This window comes from Muntiacus reevesi, chromosome 1 (assembly GCF_963930625.1).
Source record: "Muntiacus reevesi chromosome 1, mMunRee1.1, whole genome shotgun sequence".
NCBI classification, from domain to species: Eukaryota; Metazoa; Chordata; class Mammalia; order Artiodactyla; family Cervidae; genus Muntiacus; species Muntiacus reevesi.
In genome coordinates, this window is record NC_089249.1 from 179,847,091 (window position 1) to 179,871,653 (window position 24,563).

The window sequence follows — 24,563 nt, forward strand, 5'->3', positions numbered from 1 at the left end:
ACAGCCACAGGACTCAGATGAACTCTGTACGGGGTGCAGGAGAGCAGATCTTTGGGCTGTTTGGAAGAAATCAGATCAATGAGCAAATCGTCTGACTTTAATAGTTGACTTGAGGGTGAAAAAAGTGCAGGAAAAGAAGCCCTGTCTGTGATTGCTGTTTGCAATGCTGGTGTAAGCTCCCCACTGGCCACAGGGGTCACTCCTCGAAAGAGCTAGCCATGGCGATCAGCCTGGGCAATAGACAACCAGCACTCATTGGGAGTGGGCTCAGGGCCCTGCTCCACCCGGCCCTGTGGGCTTCTGGCTCCAGCTACCCAGGCTCACCCTTCTGGAAGCACAGGGGCAGGGCCAGGCTGGGGAAGGTATCTATGAAGGGTCTCATATCCTCACTCCTCTGAGAGGAACCAAGTTGAGTCTCTTGATCCAGACCAGCCCCCTGGCTCCTGGTTTTGTGACTTTGGTCAGATTGCTTAATTTCACCAAACCTCAGGGCCTCCTGAGCTGCCCCCACCCAGACAGGTCCTAGACAAGGTGAGACCAGGAAGGGGCTCCAGTCAGCAAGACCTTATGTGCTAGGGCCACCAGCAACCTAATTGTTCCCCTGGACCTCCTCTGGATCCCAGTTCCAACAGGTTGAAGGAATTAGGATTAGACTTGGTTGCAAATGACAAAAGTCACTTCAGAGTGCCTCAGGTGAAGACAGGAATTTACTAAGCCCTGATATTAAGAAGCCTAGGGATAGATTGTGGCTTCAGGTTGAGCTGAAACCAGGGACTCCAAAAATATGTATCTTTCTCCATCCTAGGGATCTGCTTTGCTCTGGGTCCTTTGCTCTCAGAAAGCCTCTCCCCACAAGAGTGACAAGAGTGACAAGAGTGTTCCGGACATCACCAGTCTGCCAGCTGGACAAGGGACAAGCTCATCTTTTCTGTTGACCTCCCTCACGTCCATAAGCAGATTGTCAAGGGCCCAGCATGGGCCACACATTGACCCCTAAACCAACAGCCGAGTTACCTATCGGTTATGTGGCCAGCCCCAGGCCACTGTCCTCCCAAAAGTCTCCCAGGGACTGGTCCCCAAAGCAGGGCAGCACTGCAGATACCCCTACAGGGGCCCTAGCATTCATGCCGTTCACCAGAGGGAGCTGTGAATTCCTGGGGAGGATAGGGGACAGATGTGGACCCTGTTAGGACCTCAGGGCTCCTGGTGTCTTGGTTCTAGCAGAGGGCCTAATAATATCACCCTATTCCCTCCTCAGTTACAGAGGGTGGAGGTCAGTCTGGGGCAGAACAGCCTCATCTCCCAACTCAAGGTCTAGCCCTCAGCCCCAGGAGGGGGTTTTTGCACATAGCAGTACCTCCCTTCTTGAGTCTGTTGACTTCCTTTGGCAACTGCCCTGGCTCTATACTGACCTGCACCAGCTCCAGCCCCTGCCTAGCTCCAGGCAGCCTGGCACCTTCCACATCAGCCAGGTCTGTCCGCTCTCCCTATATCCCACCCAGAACTGCCCAGCTCTCTGTGACACTGGACCAAGTGTCTGCCTCCCCACCATTTTGTAAGAGCCAGGAGGGCCCAAGCGAGATCTATTTTTACTGATCTTTAGAGCCTACTACTAGGACAGGCACGAAGCCAGCTGCTCAGGAAAGAGGGAAGGAGTGAGTGAAATGGACAGTGCACTGTGGAGGGGGAAAAGCAAATGTGGCAGCTCCTGAAAACCACCTGTTTCCCAGCAGCTCTACTCAACCAACCCCCTCCTTACTGTTGCTCAGCCTCAGTTTTCTCAAAGGTCCAATGGGTACAATAAACACTTCCGCCTGCCAGGTCCTGCAGAGTCTTGACGCTAGAGACAGATTACATCAGGAAAACTGTTCTAGACAAGACGTAAAAAGCTTCGTTTTTTTTTGCCCCCCTCTAATACGACTTAAGAGTATCTGTTTAGAATTTCAAGATTTTTTTTTTTTAAGTAAAATCAAAAAAAACACCAGATGGCCTCAAAGTACGCAAATGTTGGGCCAGTTCTCGTGACCTTCCTCCGGAGACCAGGCTGAAAGCGCAGAGCGGTGGGGGGGGCAGGAACTCAGGCTTCGGTGACTCACGGCGGGGCCAGATTAGGCTTCCCGCGATTAGACCGGACGAGCGCAGGCCAGCTGCGCCGAGAAGTGGGCCAGCACACCTCCCTCCGGGATAGGCGGCTTCCTAGGCTCCCCCAGCTTTAATCAGTGCTTGGGGAATCCCGGCCTCTGATTTCCGGCTCTGCGGTAATCCCAGGTTCAAGTTCTGACAGCGACCCCTCTGCCGGATTTTGGCAAAGTCCCATTCCATCTCTGAGCCTACCTGTGCGCTGAGAGGAGCCTACCTGTGCGCAGAGAGACGCACACTCGAAACGCGGTTTATTGTGCGGGACAGAGGGCTCTGTGACTTACACTGGAAACCACATTACATCTCGGGAGGTAGGTTTCATTGCTATGCCCATTCTACAGATGGGGAAACTGAAGCACAAAGCGACTCAGGCCCCTGCTCGAGGTCCCACCACACCTACTCTGTGGCTGAGTCTCGATCTGAACTCAGGAAGCTCGCTGCGACCACCCGCCTGTTTCCTGCACCCACGTGTTACAGCGCGGGAGCCGCCCCTCTTGGGCGGCTTGCAGACTCGCGGGGGCCGGGTGCCCGCCGTTGTCACGACAACCGGCGGCCAATGGGGAGCGGACAGCCGGGAAGAGGCCCCGCCCCGCCCCCGCCCCTGGCGGCGGGCTCCCGCTGTAAGGACCCGAGGCCCGGGCGCGCTCGGGAGAGACGGCGGTTAGCGGCGAGCGGAGGCCAGGATCCAGCAAGGGCGCGAGCAGCAGCAGAGATGTGTGGTGAGTGCAGTGCCCACCGCCGCGGCGGCCGCGGGCTCCGGAGTCCCAGCATCTCAGAGCCTGGGCCCGAGAGCCGGGTGCCTGGGACTGGAGGTGGCGCGAAATGGGGGCGCCGACGAGGAGGGGCTCTCGCGGGCTGGGCCTGCAGCCGAGTTGGCCGTCCCACTGCGGGGTGAAGGAGAAGGTCGCCTCACCCCAGTCTGCAACCCACATCGGGGAGGCAATTGGTCCTGTCCTGGGCCCTCGAAACACAGAGGTGTGTTACCTCTGCACCTCATGTCCAGTGGTAAAAGCGCCCCCAAGTCTCCCACAAAGGCGGCCAAATGCAAGCTAGCGTGCTGGGGGTGCCCATCCGGCTCTCCATCTCCAGCAACTGAGGAGAGGCGACCACACCTGCTCCGCCCCAGTGGTGTGGGGAGCGGCCCCTGGTGAGCCCGGGAAGGGCCTGTGCGTCCTCCTCGCTTCCCAAAGTGAACTTCTTCTCCCTAGAAGGGTGGATTCCGTATTGCCGCCCCTTTATTGCAAAGAGCGCTCGACGAGGCACAGGGAAGGAGCAACAGTAACCGCCGAGCGTCGGGCGAATCTGGGAGAAGCAGCACTAGACTGGGAGAGGACTGGGGCCCCGCCTCTTGAGTACCGCGGTGACGCCTTAACGGTGGGGAGGGCGGCCCAGCCCGGCGCGCGCATCAACGATCCCTTACTCTCTCTGCTGGGTCGCCTCCCTGCTGGGGACACGGCTGAGAACTTCTGCTGGGACAAAAGGTCACTGTGCGTTTTTTTTTTTTTTTTTAATTGAGTGGGATTCAGTTACCCATTTCAGCCTCCTGTGGGTGGAGGACCTGTTGGAACGTTTGAAGCCATGAAAGGCCTCTGTCTGACTTTGCTGAGGGCTACTGGGGTGGAGTGTGCCAGCGGTGAGCTGTGGGCCAAAGTCTGTACAGGCCTTGTTTCTGAGGCCAGGCGCTCCTGTAAACCGGGAAAGGGACCGACTGATGGAGGAACAGGCCCCAGATTTTTGGGATGCCGCTACCCCAGGTCAAACAGACATCAATTTAAATTCCGGAACTCTCAGCAAAAATGTCAAGATTCCTGGGCATCATTGGTATTGTATATAATGGGTTGCCTGTAGGCCATTCCTGGGGAGAGAGAGAAGGCAAAGGTGGCAATTTTGCCAAAAGGCTTTGGGTTCCAAACTCCTTAGTGTGGCATTCAAGGCCCTTGGCCCCCTGGTGGTCTTGGAGCCAGACTGAGATCCTCCCACTGGGTCTGCGCCTCTAGCATGAGCAGCTTCCCTCCTTCTTCCTCTCAGATGCCCTTTTGCCCTTAAGACCACCTTGACTTTCATCCCAGCTTCAGTCTGTAACTGACCTATCAGGGCTCTAACCCACCCTCCAGCCCTCAGTGAAGTCAAGTCTTGTGGAGTTACTGCATGGGAACATTGTTTCCTTTTCTTGTAGCCAAGAGAAAGTCTTAGCTGGGCGCTAATGTGTCTTTTACATATTTCTGATTCTTGCACAGAGGAAGCTGTCCTGGGCTCGGAGCTTACAGAAATAGTGGGCTGGAATTGAACCCATTGGTTTGGTTTGTTAGTGTTTTTTTGGATTATTGTGTGGTCTGTATATATATGGCAAGTGATACTGGTTTTCCTTTATGTCTGTTTTCCTTTTGTACTTATTTAAGTTTTGGAACTTTTGTCAAATTTATAGAAAAATATTCAAGAAACAGTTGTGCGTTTGATACCAGGATAGTGCAATAATCATGAAGGTGCTCCTGGAATAAACCAATTACCCCCTTCACTTTACATTTCGGGAAATTGAGGCCCAGGGAAATCTGTGCACATCTTTGAGCAGTTGTTTTCTCTGGACTGGCTGTGGCTCCACTGGGATGCCACCTCGAAGCCATCTCAGAGCTCAGATCTCTGGAGCTGGTTCTGCAGGGGTCAGCAGGAGTTGAACTGGAGGTCTTTCCTTATCAGTTGCTGATGACCAGGCTCACAGTGGCTCCTGATCCCCTTTCTCTTTGCTGCTTCTCCCACAGGAAGCTAGACCCAGTTTTAGTTGACCCTTTGCTCACTATGCAGATGACCCTCAAAGTTTCAATGAACTGAGAAGTTTAGCCTGGCAGCCCCATGCCAAACCAGCAGACAGACAGCTTTCTGTTTGGTGCAGAAACAGAAACTTTATTTTTTTAATTACTTACCAAGCTACACAATTGGGAGATTTCACATAATTAGGTAGGATTTTGACTTCCCTTGAAAAAATCCAAAGATGAGCAACTCTGAGTCCATGTTTCTGAATAGTTTACAGTGGCCCCTGGAATGACAGGTGCAAACTCCCTTGTTCTCCCACGCTGACTCAGCTGCTTCACTCACACATGTTAGCTGATGACCCCCGTGCAGTCTGAGCTTGGGACCCCAGCATAGTGGAGACAGGGACACTGACTTTCCCCAGAAGAGAGGGAGGGGCCTGGGACAGTGCCGCAGGTCTGATTTCAAGACTGAGCTCTGCCGAGAGAAGAGGATGATAGGCATACCAGACTGAAGGCACAACATATGCAAGGGCATGATGGCATGTATGTGTGGGGGTTTGACAGAAAGAATTGCATGTCCTGTCTGTGAATTCTTAAATCTTTTGTGCTCAGTCATGTCTGATTCTTTGCAACTCCATGGACAGTAGCCCTCCAGGCTCCTCTGTCCATAGAATTTCCCAGGCAAGAGTACTAGAATGGGTTGCCATTTCCTACTATAACCCTATATGTTTAGTAACCTTTTTGTGGGCTATTATTCATCCTACTACAGCTGGATTCTTGCTTTCAGATGCTTTCCCTGAGAATAGTCCAGTGCTGCCAATCCCACATAGCAACAGATTGTCCAGCTAGCCAGAAGCATGGTGACCAGAGGGCTGCTGGTCAACACCCACCTCCTCTGGTCCCAGCACTCCACTCTCAAACTAGAGCCGCTGCAGTCAGAAGGTGAACATGGGCATCAGTTAAATACCCCTTCCTTCACTGGCATCATGCTGCATACCCAGTTGGACCAAGTAGGTTTCATACTCTCTCTAAAAGTCAGTTCCCATGTCATATAAATAACGTGCGTCTTGCTCTCCATGCATGCAGGTGATACCCTTTCCACTTACCTCTTTCTGCAAGACACAGGCAAGGTTTTATTCCCCAGAATCAAGACAGGCCAGGACACGCACACACTACACACACCGTGTGTTTACTGCACAGTGGTCTTTCAGGAGAGTTTGTCAGTGCTTATGGGGGTTTGCTTGCCTCTTGTCTTAGCTGAGGAAACAGCAAGTCAGGGAGATTACTTGACTCAGGAGAGCTCATCTTTTTGTCCCTAAGTTCTTTCGGCTCTCAGAACCTTGTCATATTTGACACTCCCTTCCCCCTTGTAACAGTTCAGTTCATGAATGGATGCCTCAGAAGAGACTGGGCTTGAGTTGATAGAGCTCAGACTCTGGGGTCAGGTCACCTAGCTTGTTGCCTCTCCAAGTTACAGGAATCCTGAGAAACAGAACCCCCTACCCAGTGATGTGCCGATAAATGTTAAACAACTCTTTAGCTCGTTCATCAGTTTCTGTGGTATGAATACTCTTACCATGGCTGATTTCAGGTAGGTCATCAAATGTGAGGTCCCTGAGCTTAGCACTGGGAAGCGATGCACACAGCTGGTCCTTAGGAGCCAGTCTCAGCAGCTTCCGAACACCAACGCCCCTACTTGTGGGACTTTTTTGGCACTCTCGTGCGGAGGGCTGCAGCGAGGTTGGCAGAGCAGGGACTCTGCACAGGCTGCTACCCTCCTCCTCATCCTCCTCCTGCTCCTCCTCCTCTCCATCATCATGCCATTTACCCATCAATCTTATTCATCAGGAGTTTCCCGAGTTCTGAGAAACCTTCTGGAGATTTTGTGATATAAGATTAGCAAATGGGGCTTTTTAAATTGAGTTTATTTTTATATTTAGCAAAATTTGCTTATAAAGGAATAGGAACTTGAGGTTACAAGCACTCTTTAGAGAAAGTTCTGAAGACACATTAGGTGCAAAGCCAAGTAATTTCATCTAGTCATCTGCCTCTTTAATTTTCAAAGGAAATATTTTACTGTAAAGAAAAGAAAAGTCTAGCCTAATATGGCAGTTTGAACTATTTTCTTGAAAGTTTTTAAAATACAGTTTAGAGTATTTATGTGTTGCTTCCCCTTTGTTTTGGTGAAATGGTGAAATGCTGATGGCACAGGGACACCACGAGTTTTTTGTTAAAAAGAAAAATGCCTTGCTCACGTTTACCGCAGGAAGCAGAGTCTCCTGTTATTCCAGGGGTTCAAGCGCTGTAGTAACTTGGAGCCCCGAGGATGCCTGAAGCAGGGTAAGGCTGTCCCCAGAGGAGCCAACCCCCTCCTGACCCTGAGCCAGGCCTTGGGGCTCCTCTGCCTCTGCTTGAGGACCCAGCTGTGGGACCTCCGTCTTGACTCACTTTACTCTCACTCTGCAGGGAAGCAGCAGGAATTGTCATCCCTGCTTCATGAATAAAGTAGCCTCCCCTGGTCTGCATGAGGGAGGCCTGGACATCCAGAGAGGCCAAAGCCCCCTCTTGCAGCCCTTGCTCTTGGCCTGGTGGCCTCCATCCTGGGGGCCTTCACCTGGAAGAGTATAATCCTACCTCCCCTGGCATGCCACACACACATACACATCTGACACTCAAGCATAAACTCACACACAGGTACTGACTCACACAATACACACCCAACACACATACCTGGCAGTCAAACACACACATGCACACACTCTCTTACACACACACACACACACACCGTACACACACACGAATTCTATGAGGCAGAGATCTCACTGGCCGTGCCTTCCAGTTTAGGACTCAGAATATTATCTAATCTCTACGAGGCTCATGGACTAAGGACATCAGATGCTTCAATTCTGAAAAGCATTATTGGTAGTAGTGGAAAGAGCAACCTCTGAGTGGAGGGTGCCAGCCTGGCTGGGTGGTGACATAGCCCTAATGGAGTAAGCCGCTACCCTGTGTGAGGTACGGGTGGTACTCTGTCTGGGACTGTCCACCCTCAATCACAGGGCAGTGCTTTTCATTGGGAAGCTGATCCTTGGAAAGGTGGAGATGTTTTCCAAAACTATAGCCACAGAATCGGAATATGGACCCCAATCCACCCTCTGTGAACTTAGACCTTCTTCCCTCATCGTCCAAGCCCCAAATGACCCCTCTCCCCATCTTGTACCCTATACCCCAGGGGTGGTAGGTTCCATGAGTTCAGTGATCCTAGTTCTGACTAGAAATCCAGAGACATCGCCCCTCCTTGTGGTCATTGTTATAATAACAAATTCACTTGAAGGTTTAAAGCACCCCTGCCTCATGAATGAATCTCTGAGGTGCGTTTGGTCCTGAGTCCCTAGATGATCTCTCAAGCCATATTTGAAGGGAGCATTAGAATTCTCAGACCCCCAAGGTGGGCTGGGCCAAGGGACTGCAGTCCCCTCTCAAAGGGCTTGTCTCTGTCCTGAATCACATGTGCAGTCTCTTCTGGACTCCCTCTGTGTTTATCCGTGTTTTTTTTTCCCTTTAGAACTTTTTCTCACTCTTCTCATCAGTTTTAAGAGTGGGACCCTGAAAACACAAAAAACCTCAAATAGCCAAAGCAATCTTGAGAAAGAAGAATGGAAATGGAGGAATCAACCTGCCTGACTTCAGACTATACTGCAAAACTACAGTCATCAAGACAGTATGGTACTGGCACAAAGACAGAAATATAGATCAATGGAACAAAATAGAAAGCCCAGAGATAAACCCACACACCTATGGACACCTTTTCTTTGACAACGGAGTCTAAAATATACAACGGAGAAAACTTTAACAAATGGTGCTGGGAAAACTGGTCAACCACCTGTAAAATAATGAAAGTAGAATACTTTCTAACACCATATACAAAAATAAACTCAAAATGGATTAAAGCTCTAAATGTAAGACCAGAAACTATAAAACTCTTAGAGGAGAACATAGGCAGAACACTCTCTAACATAAATCACAGCAAGATCCTCTATGACCCACCTCCCAGAGTAATGGAAATAAAAGCAAAAATAAACAAATGGGACCTAATTAAAAGCTTTTGCACAATGAAGGAAACTATAAGCTAGGTGAAAAGGCAGCCTCCAGAGTGGGAGAAAATAATAGCAAATGAAGCAACTGACAAAGAATTAATCTCAAAAATATATAAGCAGTGCATGCAGCTCAATACCAGAAAAATGAAAAAGTGGGCAAAAGAACTAAACAGACATTTCTCCAAAGAAGACATACAGATGACTAATAAACACTTGAAAAGATGCTCAACATCACTCATTATCAGAGAAATGCAAATCAAAACCACAATGAGGCACCATCTTATACCAGTCGGAATGGCTGCCATCAAAAAGTCTATAAACAGTAAATATTGAAGAGGGTGTAGAGAAAAGGGAACCCTCTTACACTGTTGGTGGGAATGCCAATTAGTATAGCCACTATTGAGAACAGTGTGGAGATTCCTTAAAAAACTGGAAATAGAACTGCCATTTGACCCAGTAATCCTGCTGTTGGGCTTACACACCAAGGAAACCAGAACTGAAAGAGACACGTGTACCCTAATGTTCATCGCAGCACTGTTTACAATAGCCAGGACATGGAGGCAACCTAGATGTCCACTGGCAGATGACTGGATAAGGAAGTTGTAGTACATATACACAATGGAATATTACTCAGCTATAAAAATGAATACATTTGAGTCAGTTCTGATGAGGTGGATGAAACTGGAGCCTATTATGCAAGAGTCAAGTAAGTCAGAAAGAGAAACACCAATACAGTATATTAACATATATATATATATATATATATATATATATGTGGAATTTAGAAAGACAGTAGCAACAACCCTATATGCAAGACAGCAAAAGAGACACAGATGTAAAGAACAGATTTTTGGATTCTGTGGGAGATGGAGAGGTGGGATGATTTGAGAGAATAACATTGAAACAAGTATATTACCATATGTAAAATAGATGACCAGAGCAAGTTTGATGTATGAAGCAGGGCACTCAGAGCTGGTGCTCTGGGACAACCCAGAGGGATGGGGTAGGGAGGGAAGTGGGAGGGGGTTCAGGGTGGGGGGACACATGCACATGTGACTGATTCATATCAATGTATGGCAAAAACCATCACAGTGTTGTAAAGTAATTATCCTCCAATAAAATAAACTTTTTAAAAAAAGAGTGGGGCCCTGAAAAGCTGTTTGGAGGCTCTGGATGCCAGGATGGCAGAGTGGGTACAGGGTATACCCTGAGCTGCAGTGGTTGGGCCAAGGTAGCCTCTGCCCCAGGACTGGGCATTTCTCCAACCAGCTTGGAGGGATTTTGCTATCCCTCTTGGGCAAGAGAGGGAGGTATGTAGTGAGAGCCTGCCTTGCTGTGGCTTGCCTCTGCTCTGTGGGGAGGGGACTGGATGGGAAGAGAAAGCTGGAGTCAGAAAAAGGAGTGTCCCATGGAGAGGTTGACCTCCTAGGGGTCAGGGGAGGGTGTATCAGGGTGGCCTGGACCCCACCAGGGAGTTTTGAGTGTGTCCATCAGCAGCCAGGTGGGCGTCTCCCCACAAGCCAAATCCCATCTGCTAACTATTTCTCATCCCTTGGGGGTAGAATTCTGAGACAGGTCTTATGCTAATTGGGGGAGCAGCAGTGTTGAGCCGTCTGCAGTCAGGTATACCTAGTTGTGAATTACTCAACTCTTTGGCCTTGGAGCCAGAAATGCCCTGTCTGTCCATGGGAGCCACAGCCTGAGCATAGGCATTGTGAGGTTTAGATAAAATGAGATTGACACATGGGAACGCTTCATAACCGATCATAGTAATGGTTGTGATTTACTCTGCAGCCCCTTCTGGGATCCTTCCCCAGGACATGGTCCATTTATCTAGAAAGCTCTCCACTCCAGCCCTAGGATGCTCATAGTACATGGTGGCTGGGGGTGGGTAATGCTGGGGCATATGTCTTTGTGTGTCTTGAGTGTCTTGAGATTACCACTGGAGCAGTGCCTTCCTGCCCTGGTGAAAGGAGCTAACACGCAGGGACATCAGGCTCAGCACTACCTACCTCTCTGGCCTTTGTGTCCCCAGTGTTTACACACTGAGGTTCTCACTGCTCATGCATTGAGAGTGACTGTCTCCAGCCCAGCTCAAAGGTCACCTTCTCTGAGATAACTCCCTAAACCTGTTCATTTATTGATGCATTTATTCATTCAAAAAAATAGTCACTGAGCACCTAAAATGTACCAGGCTCTGCTCTGGGTTCTGGGCAATGAATAAGCAATGGATAGACAAATAAACAAGACATGTGTGGTCTCCATCCTCATGAAGGTTATAATCCAGAAGGGAGTCAGACAGAAGACAAGAAGGGAAGTGCTATATGGGAAATAAAGGGCTGTGTGACTTTTTAAAAGCTGGGAGAGGGGACAGCCTGCAATAGGCCAGGTGGGTGACCTGTCAGCTGGCCCCTGCAGGATGAATTGAAGCCACCTCTTCAGAGAGCCAGGCCAAGAGTCCTCTGCCCCTTTCCCACCTCTCAGCATCTAGCCTCTCTGCCTGCAAATCTCCTGAGCAGGGGGATGGTCCCTGTGAACCATGACCTCTCCTGACTCCGCCTGCAAGGCCCCCTGACTGGGCCGTCTCAGCAGCACTTAGCTCAGTGATGTGGCCCCTGTGGGTCAGAGAAATGTGTATGGGATGATTTACATCTTAATCAAGCTGTCACCAGATCACACATTTGGTTTAACCATCACTTCCCCAAGAAGAAAGCCAAAAACAAATAACAGTAAAATGGTACTGTTTTCCTTGTGGTTTTATTTAATCATTTTTCAAGAGCTTCTTGTGCCGTATGCATACCTGCATTTGTGCCACATTCTCCCCAGGAGGAAGAAGCTCCTTGCCTGCTCCTTTTTCACAGCCACAGACACTGTTCCTGCTGCTTTACACAGACTCCTGTGAATTCTCTCAATAGCCCTGGGAAGTAGGTGGCGCCATCACCATGCTCCCCTGGGAGGTCAGTGACTTGCTCCAGGCCACACAGACAGAACAAGGGGTGGGCTGGGATTTGAAATCAGCATTTGGCAAAGGTAGCAGGTGGTAGCTGCTACCTTCTATGCTTCTCACTGTCACAGACTAGTGAGCAGGCGAAAGAGGAGTCACTCAGGTGTGGTGACCCTAAGGCTGTCTTGTTCCATATGAGACCGGCTATAAGACAGTGCTTTCTCACTTGTGGAGGCTACTGTTCCTCCAGGTGAGCAGAGCTGGGGAGCTACAGTGAGGTCAAACTGGGCTAGATGACAATCCTGTACCCACCACTCTCTAATTATATATGTACAATATGTATAGCAGCACATAGTAAAATACTATATGCAGGCACATGGCAAAATATTCCTGACTGTACACAAAGGACATATGCAGCAGAAAAGAAATCTCTGCCTCTTGTCAGCATCCTCATCAGAGGCCATCACTGTTCCCTGGCTCTCCCAGCAATACTCTGCATGTCTTCCTGCCCCACCTTAGATAATTTACTCATACTCTGCAGGCCACTCTTTCGCTTGACACATCTTGGAGATGTAGCTTGTTTTCCAAGAGAACACACAGCCTTACCTTATGCTCTATGTAGGGCTGCCTGCCTGTGGCCCTGCAGTGGCCACATGTGGCTGCGCCATCACTTACTTGGGCCCTGCTAGGAGTCAGGCTGTCCCCAGTCTTCAGCTACCACAAACAGCACTGAGCAATTATCTTCATGCATGCACACTTGAATCTCAGCACAAGTGTCTGCTGGATACATTCCTAGAAGTGCAGAAGCTTGATCACCAGATGTGTACATTTTAATTTGAGAGATTGCAAGTTGCCTTCCAAGAGAGTGCACAAATTTAAACTCTTATTGTCAAAAACTGGTTGATCTTAACTGATTTCATAGGTAAAAAATGGATTCTCTCTGCAACTCTGATTGCTGATGGAAGGGATTCCAGAAGGGAAATCTGACATGAATAGCAAGCAAGATTCCTGAGAAAGCAGCTTTGTATGCTATATCATTATTTTTAAAACAGTAAGAGCCTCATGGAGGTGCTGGTTTATTCACTCTCATCTGGTAGCATGCAGGGAGAGTGCAGCCAAGAGCAGAGGAGAGAAACAGTGCTTAAAAGAACTTACTGAACACATGTTGGTATGCTAGAGATTTCATGTTAGAAGTTAGATTTATGCCTTCTTGCGCAAAGACCTTGAAAACCACTTCTTGGCAACCCCTCTCACCACAGTAATCAACCAAACAGTGTCTGAGTGGCTGCCAAGCCTCCCAGCTGGGTGTGGACACAGCTGGTGCTCCTGAGCGCCAGGACCCTTTAGCCGTTCCAGCTTATTCCAGCCCATCAGGGACTGTGGAGCAGCAGTCAAGGCAGCCGCAACCAAGGAGGCTGTTGTAGATCTCAGAGCCAGAGGTGTGTATGTGCCTGACATGAGTTCAGAAGTGAAGTGTGACTCAGAGGAAGGGGAATTACAGGGGAGAATTTAAGAGCAGAGCCATATAGCACTCTTTCAGAAGGGTATTTTGGATTTAAAATAACTGGCCTGTGGGTGGGCCTTTGTGTCATTTGCAATGGCTGTTAGCTCCATTTTGTGAAATGTAGGTATAATTCTAGAGCAATTCCCAAGGTGCCAGGAAAGTTTTGCAGTTTAAAAGATACAAAAATGGTTTGTGAGTTGCTCCATCCTTCATATAGCCAGCTCTCATAGCTGTGTGCTCGTTACATTGACTGGAATTTCACCATATCCCTCCAGGGAACTTCCTACTTTTTTTGCAAAAAAGTTAATATTATGAAAAGTTTTACCTAATCATAGATTTTGGTGATGGCTACACAACTCTGTGAATGTACTTAAAAACCATTGTATTATATACTATTTCAAGTGTATAATATTATGGTATGTGACTTATGAGAAATGCTGGACTGGATGAGGTACAAGCTGGAATCAAGATAGGTGGGAGAAACATCAACAACCTCCAATAGGCAGATGATACCACTCTAGTGGCAGAAAGTGAAGAGGAACTAAAGAGCCTCTTGATGAAGGTGAAGGAGGAGAGTGAAAGAGCTGGCTTAAGACTAAATATTTTAAAAAACTAAGATCATGGCATCCACTCCCATTACTGAATGGTTAATAGAAGGGGAAAAGTGGAAGTAGTGACAGATTTCCTCTTCTTGGGCTCCAAAATCATGGTGGATGGTGACTGCCACCATGAAATCAGAAGACTATTGCTTTTTGGCAGGAAAGCGATGACAAACCTAGGCAATGTGTTGAAAAGCAGAGACATTACTGAAAAAAGTCTGTATAGTCAAGGCTATGGTCTTTCCAGTGGTCAGGTATAATTGTGAGAACTGGACCATAAAGAAGGCAGAACGCCAAAGAATTGATGCCTTTAACTGTGGTGCTGGAGGAGACTGCTGAAAGTCCCTTGGAGAGCAAGGAGATCAAATCAGTCAATCTTGGGGAGATCTATCCTGAACGTTCACTGGAAGGACTGATATGGAAGCTCTAGTAGTTTGGTCATCTCATGCCAACAGACAACTCATTGGAAAAGTCCCTGATGCTGGAAAAGATTGAGAGCAGAAGGTAGATGAATGGCTGGATGGCATCACTGGTGGAATGAATGTGAACTTGGTCCAACTCTGGGAGGTGGTGAGGGACAGGGAAGCCTGGTATGCTGCAGTCCATGGGGTCGCAAAGAGTCAGATGTGACTGAGCAACTGAACAGCAACAACATATGACTTGTATCCCAACGGTGGTTTAATTGCTCAGTCATGTCCAACTCTGTGCAACCCTGTGGGCTATAGCCTGCCAGGTTCCTCTGTCCATGGGGTTTCCCTGGCAAGAATACTGGAGTTGGTTGTCATTTTCTTCTCAGGGGATCTTCCCAAACCAGTACTTGAACCTGGATCTCCTGCATTGTAGGCAGATTCTTTACCAACTGAGCCATCAGGGAAGCCCCTGTATCCTATTAGAACTGTTAAAAATTTACATTAAAAGGTAATGGTCTTTTTTTATATTTAAGTAAGTTGACAAAAATACATCTTGTGGCCAGACATGTTTAGGTTTGAAGTGTAGGATAAATTGTGAGCTCCTGAAGCACAGATGCTTAGCTGGGTAAATGCTTCTCACCTGACCTAGAAGACAAAAATAACTGACTACCAAAATTATCCTTGGCCATTTTTAAAGGAAAACGTCTGTAACTGCTCAGAAAGCACACTGCGCATGTTTTAAAATATAAATTCTACATCTTAATACTTGTGTGCAAATATATCCTATATACAGTAGCATACAGTACCTAGAAATGCAAAATATAATTTTTAGCACTGTATAATTTTATCATCTTTTTTTGACTGAGTGTGTCTAGATTAATTTTAGCAAGTTATGTTTCACGTGATGTGACCCTTGTTACAGCTTCAATTCAGTTCAGTTCACTTCAGTTGCTCAGTTGTATCCGACTCTTTGCAATTGCATGGACTGCAGCATACTAGGCCTCCCTATCCCTCACCATCTTCTGTAGTTTGCCCAAGTTCACGTTCATTGATTTGGTAATGCTGTCCAGCCATCTTCCTTGTCTATCGCCAACTCCTGGAGCTTGCTCAAACTCATGCTCATTGAGTCGGTGGCATATAATATTTACTTAATTGAAGTTTAATCATTCATTCAATTATACAGTATTCACTTGAATCTAATCTAGAAACATTACAGAAATATCACATGAGTGGTTTGCTATATAATCATTATCAGTCCTCAGTTATATGCTGGCAGTTTGCCCTCTCCAAGGTTTATCTTTGGCAAATTTTTTCTCCAGTTTTATTGAGATATAGTTGACATATAGTTGACATGTAAGTTTAAGGTACACAACATCAGTTCAGTTCAGTTGTTCAGTTGTGTCTGACTCTTTGTGACCCCATGGACTGCAGCACACCAGGCTTCCATATCCATCACCAACTCCCAGAGCTTGCTCAGACTCATGTCCATCAAGTCGGTGATGCCATCCAACCACCTCATTCTCTGTCATCCCCTTCTCCTCCTGCCTTCAGTCTTTCACAGCACCAGGGTCTTTTCCAATGAGTCAGTTCTTCGCATCAGTTGGCCAAAGTATTGGAACTTCAGCTTCAGCATCAGTCCTTCCAATGAGTATTTAGGACTGACTGGTACACAACATAGTGATTTGTATATGTATATATGTATTGGTATGTGTTATATAGGTATGTGTTTATGTGTATACATGGGCTTCCAAGGTGGTTCTAGCGGTAAAGAACCTGCCTGCCAATGCAGGAGACATGAGAGATGTGGGTTCAATTCCTGGGTTTAGGAAAATCCTCTGAAGGAGGGCATGGCAAAACCCACTCCAGTATTCTTACCTGGAGAAACCCCATGGACAGAGGAGCCTGGTAAGCTACAGTCCATGGGATTGCAAAGAGTCAGACATGACTGAAGCAACTTAGCATGCATTCATGCGTGTATATACATGTTGCAGAATGATTACCCCCAGTAAGATTAGTTAACATTCATCACCTCACATATTTAAAAGTTTTTCACTGTGATAAGAGCATTTAAGATCTACTGTCTTAGCAACTTTGAAATATACAATAGAATATTATTAACTGTAGTCACCATGCTATACATTACATCCACAGAATTAATCTTATAACTGGAAGTTTCTACCTGTGGACCACCTTCACGTAATTCCCTCACCCCTTACCCACTACCTATGGCAACCACTAATCTGATTTCGTTATTCATGAGTTAGTTTTTTTAGATTCTATATATAAATGAGATCATACAATTTTTGCCTTTCTCTGTCTGATATACTTCATTTAGCATATTGTCCTTAAGATTCATGCATATTGTCACAAATGGCAGGATTTCTTTTTTATGGCTGGATGATATTCCATTAATACTACATATATATATATATATATATATATATATATATATATATATATATATTCCATGGTTTCTTTGTTCATTCATCCATCAATGGACTCTTAAGTTAATACAGATTTGTGGTCATTTTATTCAGCACCCCTGGCAGCTCAGACAGTAAAAGAATTCACCTGCAGTGCAGGAGACTCGGGTTCAGTCCCTGGATTGGGAAGATCCCCTGGAGAAGGGAATGGCAATTCACTCCAGTATTTTTTTCTGGAGAATTCCATGGACAGGGGAGTCTGGCAGGCTACAGTCCACGGGGTCTCAAAGAGTCGGACACAACTGAGCAACTAACCCTTATTTCCTTACTTAACACTATTCCACATGCATTTATTGAACAAGGACCATGTGCCAAGACACAGTAAGAAATATAAAGATAGAAGCACCTGCTGTGACTTTGTCAGGAGATTTAGATGTCTCAGGATGTAAGAGCATTGGGCAGCAGCCACCAGAGCAAGTGAACTCTTCTGGCCAGGGCCCGGATAAGCCTGCCCCAGAAGGTGGGGTTGGAGCTGGACTGTGAGAGAGGCAAGTTTTCCTGTGTAGGGCAAAAGGACAGAGAGATGATGTTTTGGAACACTCCCAGAGCAAGACAGACACAGACCTAGGGTTCATAGTCTCAAGCACTAGAGTGGAGGAGTTTGAAAAGAACCAACATGATGACTGTTTTTTCCTATTTGGTAAAATCTTGTTTTGATATATGATTGCTGAAAATAAAGCCAAACAAAATCTTCTCGATTGGTAGGCCTTCCTTGATGATAAGGATTCTCTGTGGGGCCAAGAGATGATTTTATGCTTGCTATTGTGTAACAGCAGTGCTTGTTGAATGTAATGCTCCAAGCCGCAAGGCCAAGTGGAAAGTGGAACTTAGGTCCCAGCCCCTGCTCCTACCTGTGGCGGGAGGCTGGGGTGATCTCCTTATCACTCTTCCTAGGAGTGTTCGGTGCAAACCCAAGGAGTTCACAGAGCGGGGACTTCCAGGTGTCCCCAGGTAGTTGCTTTGTTTTGCTGATCTTTTCTGTTATAAATGCTGCCACAGTGAACCATGTCTTCTGCAAGTATGTCCATCAGAGAAATCGTGGAATTGCAAGGCCATGCTGTGTGTGTGTGTGTGTTCTTCACAGGCTTTGTGAGTCCTTTAGTCACTGCAGGAGGACTGCATACCATGCCCTTCTAGAAGCAGGAAGGGAGTTTGGCTCTTCTTCCACTGTGTCTGGGGAAGGCCACACCGTCCTCTGCAGGCAGAGGAAGCTCTCCGGTGAGGCACGTCCAGTGGTGTCTGTGTCTCCGGAAGTGTTTTCTTCTAAACATGAACCAAGTGTTTTGTAAATGTATGATTTCCCCCTCTTTTAACAGGAATCTTCGCCTACATGAATTACAGAGTCCCCCGGACAAGGAAGGAGATTTTTGAAACCCTCATCAAGGGCCTGCAGCGGCTTGAGTACAGAGGCTATGACTCAGCAGGTAAGCTCCAAAGGAGACCACCATGCAAACATAAGGCTTGTTCGTTAAAGAAATTTGAAGATTTCTATAGAAAAATAGAAAGGAAAAACAAGGGTAAGAAAAAACCCATCAAAAGTGCCCCCCATCAATATCAATACCTCTTCTGGTCATCTGGGGTCTTGGGACAGTAGAAGTGTCATGCAGTTATTTATTGTTTTTACCTAATTACAATTATGCCATTCTGTAATTTTGTATTCTTCTTTCACTTGCCTTGTCATTTTCCGTTATCCTCAATGCTTGCTAACATAATCTAAGTGACTGCACAGTACTCCTCTGGATGACCATCTCACAGTTCACTTCTCCATCCACATAAGAGGTGGCTATTTAGTCTGTTCCCATTTTTAATTAAGCAACCTTAGGAGAAGAAAGAAGAGCCAGATAATTATATATCCCTATAAATTCTTAATTGGAAAAGGAAAAGGCAACCCACTCCAGCATTCTTGCCTGGAGAATCCCATGGACAGAGGAGCCTGGCAGGCTACAGTCGCATGGGGTCGCAAGATTCATGCACAACTTAGTGACTAATCCACCACCACCACCATAAATTCTTATTAGAAAGCAAGGTGGAAGATGGCAGGAGCACTAGTGCAGTGGAAATGCTGTTGTTACAGTGCCAGAGTGCAAAGCACAGAAGCTTTCTTAAATGAGCCCACTGCCTTTGGTGGCAGACACAGTGGCATGCCTCCTACAGGCAGGCTCCCAGGAGTTATCCTGGGTGAGCAGCCACAGCAGGGCTCAAGCGTGTGTTCCCTGCCTGCTGGGAAGCACTGCCACAGCCATAGCCTCCTCTTTCCAAGCTGATATTCTAACACTGTCTGGTTCTCTTCTGGGCTGCAAGCCTAAGGAATGAGAACCAATAAATTCACAGTTGTGTAGCCCTCCCCTGGGTTGCTCCCTATAATGAAGTGTGAGAGATAAAACAAATTCCAGTACAAAAATCATGTTTTCTTTACAGGTGTGGCAATTGATGGAAATAATAATGAAGTCAAAGAAAGGCATATCCAACTAGTCAAGAAAAGAGGAAATGTCAAGGCCCTTGATGAAGAGCTTTACAGTAAGTGGAGGACTTGACGAGTTCGAAGCAAATACAGCCTAGGCTGCTTGAGAAGCTCTCATCCCAGCAGCATTGGAGGCTAAAGACGTTAACCTATTCGTCTTTAGGAGGAGGGTTAAATCCATGTTGCAAAACTGCTGCCCAGAGCATGGGATGGTTTATTTCAGGTGACGGTGCTCTGAGTATCTCTTTTTCAATATTTAGTACTTACGTATTTTAATTTTTCTGGCAAATGATTCTGCTTTCCCATTTATGGTGAGTGAAGTCACTCAGTCATGTCCGACTCTTTGCGACCCCATGGACAGTAGCCTGCACCAGGCTCCTCCATCCATGGGATTTTCTAGGCAAGAGTACTGGAGTGGGTTGCCATTTCCTTCTCCAGGGAATCTTCCCGACCCAGGAATCGAACCCAGGTCTCCTGCATTGTAGACAGACGCTTTACCGTCTGAGCCTTTATTTTTTTTTCTTTAATTATTTATTTATTTGGCACTGGGTCCTAGCTGCAACACGTGGGATCTTCTTTATTATAGCTGAAGCCAGCTCTTAGTTGCAGCATGTGGTATCTAGTTCCCTGACCAGGGATCAAACACGGGCCCCCAGCATGGGGAGTGCAGAACCTTAGCCTCTGGACCACCAGGGAAATCCCTGAGCCTTCATTTTTAAAGTGAGTTTATTTCAAGTAAGTGAGTTAAGTTATTGATAAGTACTAAGTAACACGAGGGTCTGGCAGAAACTCCCAGAATGGGGCCTTTGTGGTTTATGATGGAATGTACTTTTGGTGTGGCTGATGTCTCCATTTAATGAAGCCACCTTAGGTAACAGCATCATGTCAATGCTTATTTTTAAAGTGTGGCAAACATTTTTCCTTCATCTAGAACAAGACAGCATGGACTTGAAAGTGGAGTTTGAGACCCACTTTGGCATTGCCCACACACGCTGGGCCACTCACGGGGTGCCCAATGCTGTCAACAGCCACCCGCAGCGCTCAGACAAAGGCAACGGTATGTAGTACAGCCTTGCTCCCCTGCCCCAGGGGCGTGACTGGCCCTGTGACGTGTGTGTCAGACTTGATCCACACTCAACGCCACCTGGCTTCTCAGCTGCCCTGTCTTCCCTGAGTATCCAAACTGGTGACCCTGGGTCCTGGACAGGAGGCAAATTCAACCTGGCCTCCTAAGTGCAGATGCCTGTGGGGAGTGCTGACTCCATGGGCATCCGCAGGAACATAGTGGCCCTTCCCACAAATTCTGTTGGCCCTGGGGACCCAGCCTCAGGGGGACTTGGTGGTGCAAAGGGTTGAAGACCTGGGCATTGTTTCTCGACTAGGGACCAGGGTGTTCCAGAGGGCAGAGTGCCTGAGGAAAGGTTTGAGTTCATCTCTCATCCGGCTGTACCCAGCCCTGCCTCTGAAGAGAGTGGTCCGCACCAGGGCAGGTAGAAGTGCTGATCTTGTCTAACACCTGAGGTGCCTGCTCCAATCCTGACCTTCCAAGTCCCCTCGCAGCACGTCAGCCCCCAGTAGGCCTGGGCCCACATGGCTTGCCTGAGCCCACAGGACGGCTCTCTGTGTGGCGGCTCCCTTAAACGGTGCCCCCAGCTCCCTCACACACAGGCAGGACGTGTGGGTTCGGAGCTGCCGCCGGAAGCTCTCAGAGACTCTGTGCTCAGCCCCCAGGGGTGTCAGGGCCTCTGGGAGCAGGATACATGGGCATATGAGAAGGCAGGGGATAATCCCTGACTCCTTACAGGGCTTCAAGGGCAACAAAGGTCTGAGACATCATCTAGAGGGTCACCACTCTAGTTTGGGCCTGGTCAGGTCAGAAAACTCCACAACCCACACCTGGTCATGATGGGAAGAGCGTCCGGGAGAGAGCATGATTTCTGGAGTCAGCCAGGGCCCCCAACCCCCAGGCTGATTCCCAAATGCAGCATAATGCAAGTTCTTGCCAAGCATCGTATTAGAGCAGGGCTCAGATACATCAGGGTAGCTGTGGGGTGTTTAATGAACATGCTGAACATGTTAGTCACTTCAGTCGTGTCCAACTCTGCGTGACCCCATGGACTGTAACCCGCCAGGCTCCTCTGTCCATGGGGATTCTCCAGGCAATAATACTGAAGTGGCTTGCCATTTCCTTGTCCAGGGAATCTTCCTTACCCAGGGATCAAGCCCTGGTCTCCTGCACTGCAGGCAGATTCTTTACCATCTGAGCCACCAAGGGTATTTATTGTGTTGGCTGAAAAATTTGTTCTGTAACATCTTAGGGAAAAACCTGAAACAAACTTTTTGGCCCACTCAATACTATTAACTAAACACTTGACAAGCCTCACTTGCTGTTAGTTGTTGTGGAAGTCAGGCCACAGGAGATAGCACCTCCCTGGTGCCTTTGCCCCTGTTCACACTGGTGCCTGGAGGCAGCTCCCCCTGCCCAGTCTGGGAGGGTGAAGCCTCTTCCAGAGAACAGGGAAACCCAGGGCATGCCTCTCAGCAGAGCAGCCGCATCAACCCCAGCCTCCTGCCCACTCACATGATAGGGTGGATCCCACCTCAGTGCAGACAGTGAGTCTGTGTCCCCAAAGCAGGGAGGCTCCAAGGAGATCCCTCCACACCCAAACTTGGAAGTGCCTGCCCTGACTCAGGATGAATAATTGAAAAGAAAACAACCAGGAAACAAGATTCGTAAGGTTTCTCTCTCATCACTGATAGCCGAAGAGCATTCTTTCAAGGAAGACTTATACCCAACAGCTGCATTGCATACAAAAATTACACAAAGAAGTCTTTTACAAAGAAAACACAGATTCTTGAAAACAAATTATTGATGAGAAGTTAAGACAATAGGCTCTGATGAGAGAAAGTGTGACAGGGTTAAGAAAACAATGTGAGGAAACTATGTCACAATAGATATGAAAAAAAAATGGAGAAGGGAGTGGATGTGAAGACAGTTAATAGGTAATGAAGGGTTAATCATCTCACGTGACATAAATACCAACATCTATTTCATGATATTGTAGCCCACAAATCAGAACTCAGTGCATGGCCAGGCTGATGGATGCTTTTTATCAAAGGAGAAATGTGTTATTTCCTCGGGTTTAAATTGAAGTCGTGGCAGATGTCAGTTCTCACCTCTATAAATGAAGTTTGCTTAACACAAGTGTCTGTATAAGCAAAGTTTGTAGAGTTTCAAGCTGTCAAATTGTCTGTCTTCACATCTGACTTGAACTTCACATTTTCATAGCATTTCTCTCTTGACTAAACTTTTCTTCCAGAATTCGTTGTCATCCATAATGGGATCATCACAAATTACAAAGACCTGAGGAAATTTCTGGTAAGATACTGCCCCTGGGTAATATCTAAGTCAAGAGATATTGGTCTTTCCCAGAAACTTTCCAACCGTCTTATTTCCTGGAGAAAAAAAGGCAGGAGCAAATTGCCATCCACTCTTGGCCACGTCACCACATTGGACGCTGACCTTATCCCTAGCTCAGCCTCCTTCCCAGATCTCCCTGGAGGAGAGGGAAGGGCATTCACATTTACCTCAAATGTTGTTTCAGATTCACAGCAGATTCTCAAGAACAAAGTGTATTCACTAAATAACATACCGACTCATACACCAAATGGAATGCAGGGTGGGAAGACAGACGCAAGTGTTTCAAGTATGAAGAGGTTGTGGTATTGGTTGGGAGGTGGTGGATTTGACTCAGTGTATTTGATCATTTTGATTGCTACATTTTTTGCAATGTCCAGATTAATTGCAAGGACAAGCTTCTGAGGCGGGATGATCTCAGGGAAGACTAGAGTGACTCAGCTGTGTTAGGCTGTGGGACTCAGGCAAACATTTCTCATCCCTTCCCTGTTTTCCTTGTTCTCGCCTTAAGTCACTCCAAGGACAAGTCATGAGGGAGGAGAGGGAGCTGGCCAGGCCAACATTGCACAATACCTGTTATCTGACACTTTGTCCAACCAAATATTCCAGGAAAGCAAAGGCTATGAGTTTGAGTCAGAAACAGATACGGAAACCATTGCCAAGCTGATTAAATACGTGTTCGACAACAGAGAAACTGAGGACATTACATTTTCAACTCTGGTAGAGAGAGTCATTCAGCAGCTGGTAAGTTACAGTTCTCACTTGTCTAAACCCTCCCTTCATTCCTTTACAGTTTTCATCAGCATTTATTAGGCAAACCCGCACCAAGTACCTGAGGACTAAAGATGGCTTATCCACAGTGTCTGGCCTTAAAAGGTTGCATCCTTGTACATATGGGAGGAGTTCTGAGGTTTTGGTGGGGGACTGCCCAGGAGAGACCCCTCTTTGGAGAAGGAGATAGAGTAGGCCCTCCGTGGGATGGTGGAGGGAGGAGGAGAGGGCTCCAGACTTGCTAGAGTCCACCCTCTGAGCATCGGTGACGTCCATAGTTTCCCCCAAGATGGGGGCAGTTTGGAGACAGTGTTCAGGGCCAAGAGTCTGGAACATCTGGGGTCAGAGGCTTCTTTGGGTACAAACACTGCAGTTTAAAATATGTGACCCTTTTGTCTTTTCAGTCTTTTTTTTTTTAAGTAAGTCTACTGTTAAACCCTTTGCCGTATGACTCCTGTCTTGGGGGACCTTAATTTAGAGAACATATTTATAAATAAAAGCCTGTCCCATAACTAATGCACAGTGAACCAGTTTAGTTTTGCAGCATAGTATTTCCTCTTTCCCATTTGTAATTTTAAATTTTGGGAATGCATCCCAGTGGTGGCCCTTTTAAACGTCAGCGGTGTACCCGTAGCAACACAGAGCTCTTTTTGGCAGAGACTGGGAAGAACTTTTCTGTTCAGTCCTACTTCATTGTTGACAAACCAGCAGGATGAATATCAGGCTCCTCAGATTCTGTCTAAACCCCCTTCATCTGGGGCAGTTTGAAAGACCCTTAGAGGCCTGGAGTTGCTGGCCCCGGGTATCTCTGGCACACTGGCCATAGTGTAAGACCCTGGGTGTGCCCAGGTTCCCAAGTCTTAGAAATCCAGACTGATAGCTGGCTGTACATAAGGTCAAGTAGGGTCCTGGTTAGTATGGATGGTCAGAATGTAGGAGAGAGTTTTGCATCAAGGTTTTAAATAAGGAGAGTATTTGGAGTCTTGAGAT

General features: G+C 47.3%; 1 protein-coding gene across 1 annotated transcript in view; it reads left to right on the forward strand.

Moving 5' to 3' along the window:
* The first annotated feature begins 2,752 nt into the window (after window positions 1-2,752).
* GFPT2 (glutamine-fructose-6-phosphate transaminase 2) overlaps window positions 2,753-24,563 on the forward strand; it is a 43,586-nt gene continuing 21,775 nt past the window's right edge. Inside the window, exons 1-6 of the mRNA XM_065917240.1 lie at window positions 2,753-2,858; window positions 18,240-18,347; window positions 19,342-19,440; window positions 20,316-20,441; window positions 22,705-22,763; window positions 23,412-23,546. Of these exons, the coding sequence (XP_065773312.1) occupies window positions 2,852-2,858; window positions 18,240-18,347; window positions 19,342-19,440; window positions 20,316-20,441; window positions 22,705-22,763; window positions 23,412-23,546 (534 nt within the window). The 5' untranslated portion in view covers window positions 2,753-2,851. The remainder of the gene's footprint in view (window positions 2,859-18,239; window positions 18,348-19,341; window positions 19,441-20,315; window positions 20,442-22,704; window positions 22,764-23,411; window positions 23,547-24,563) is intronic.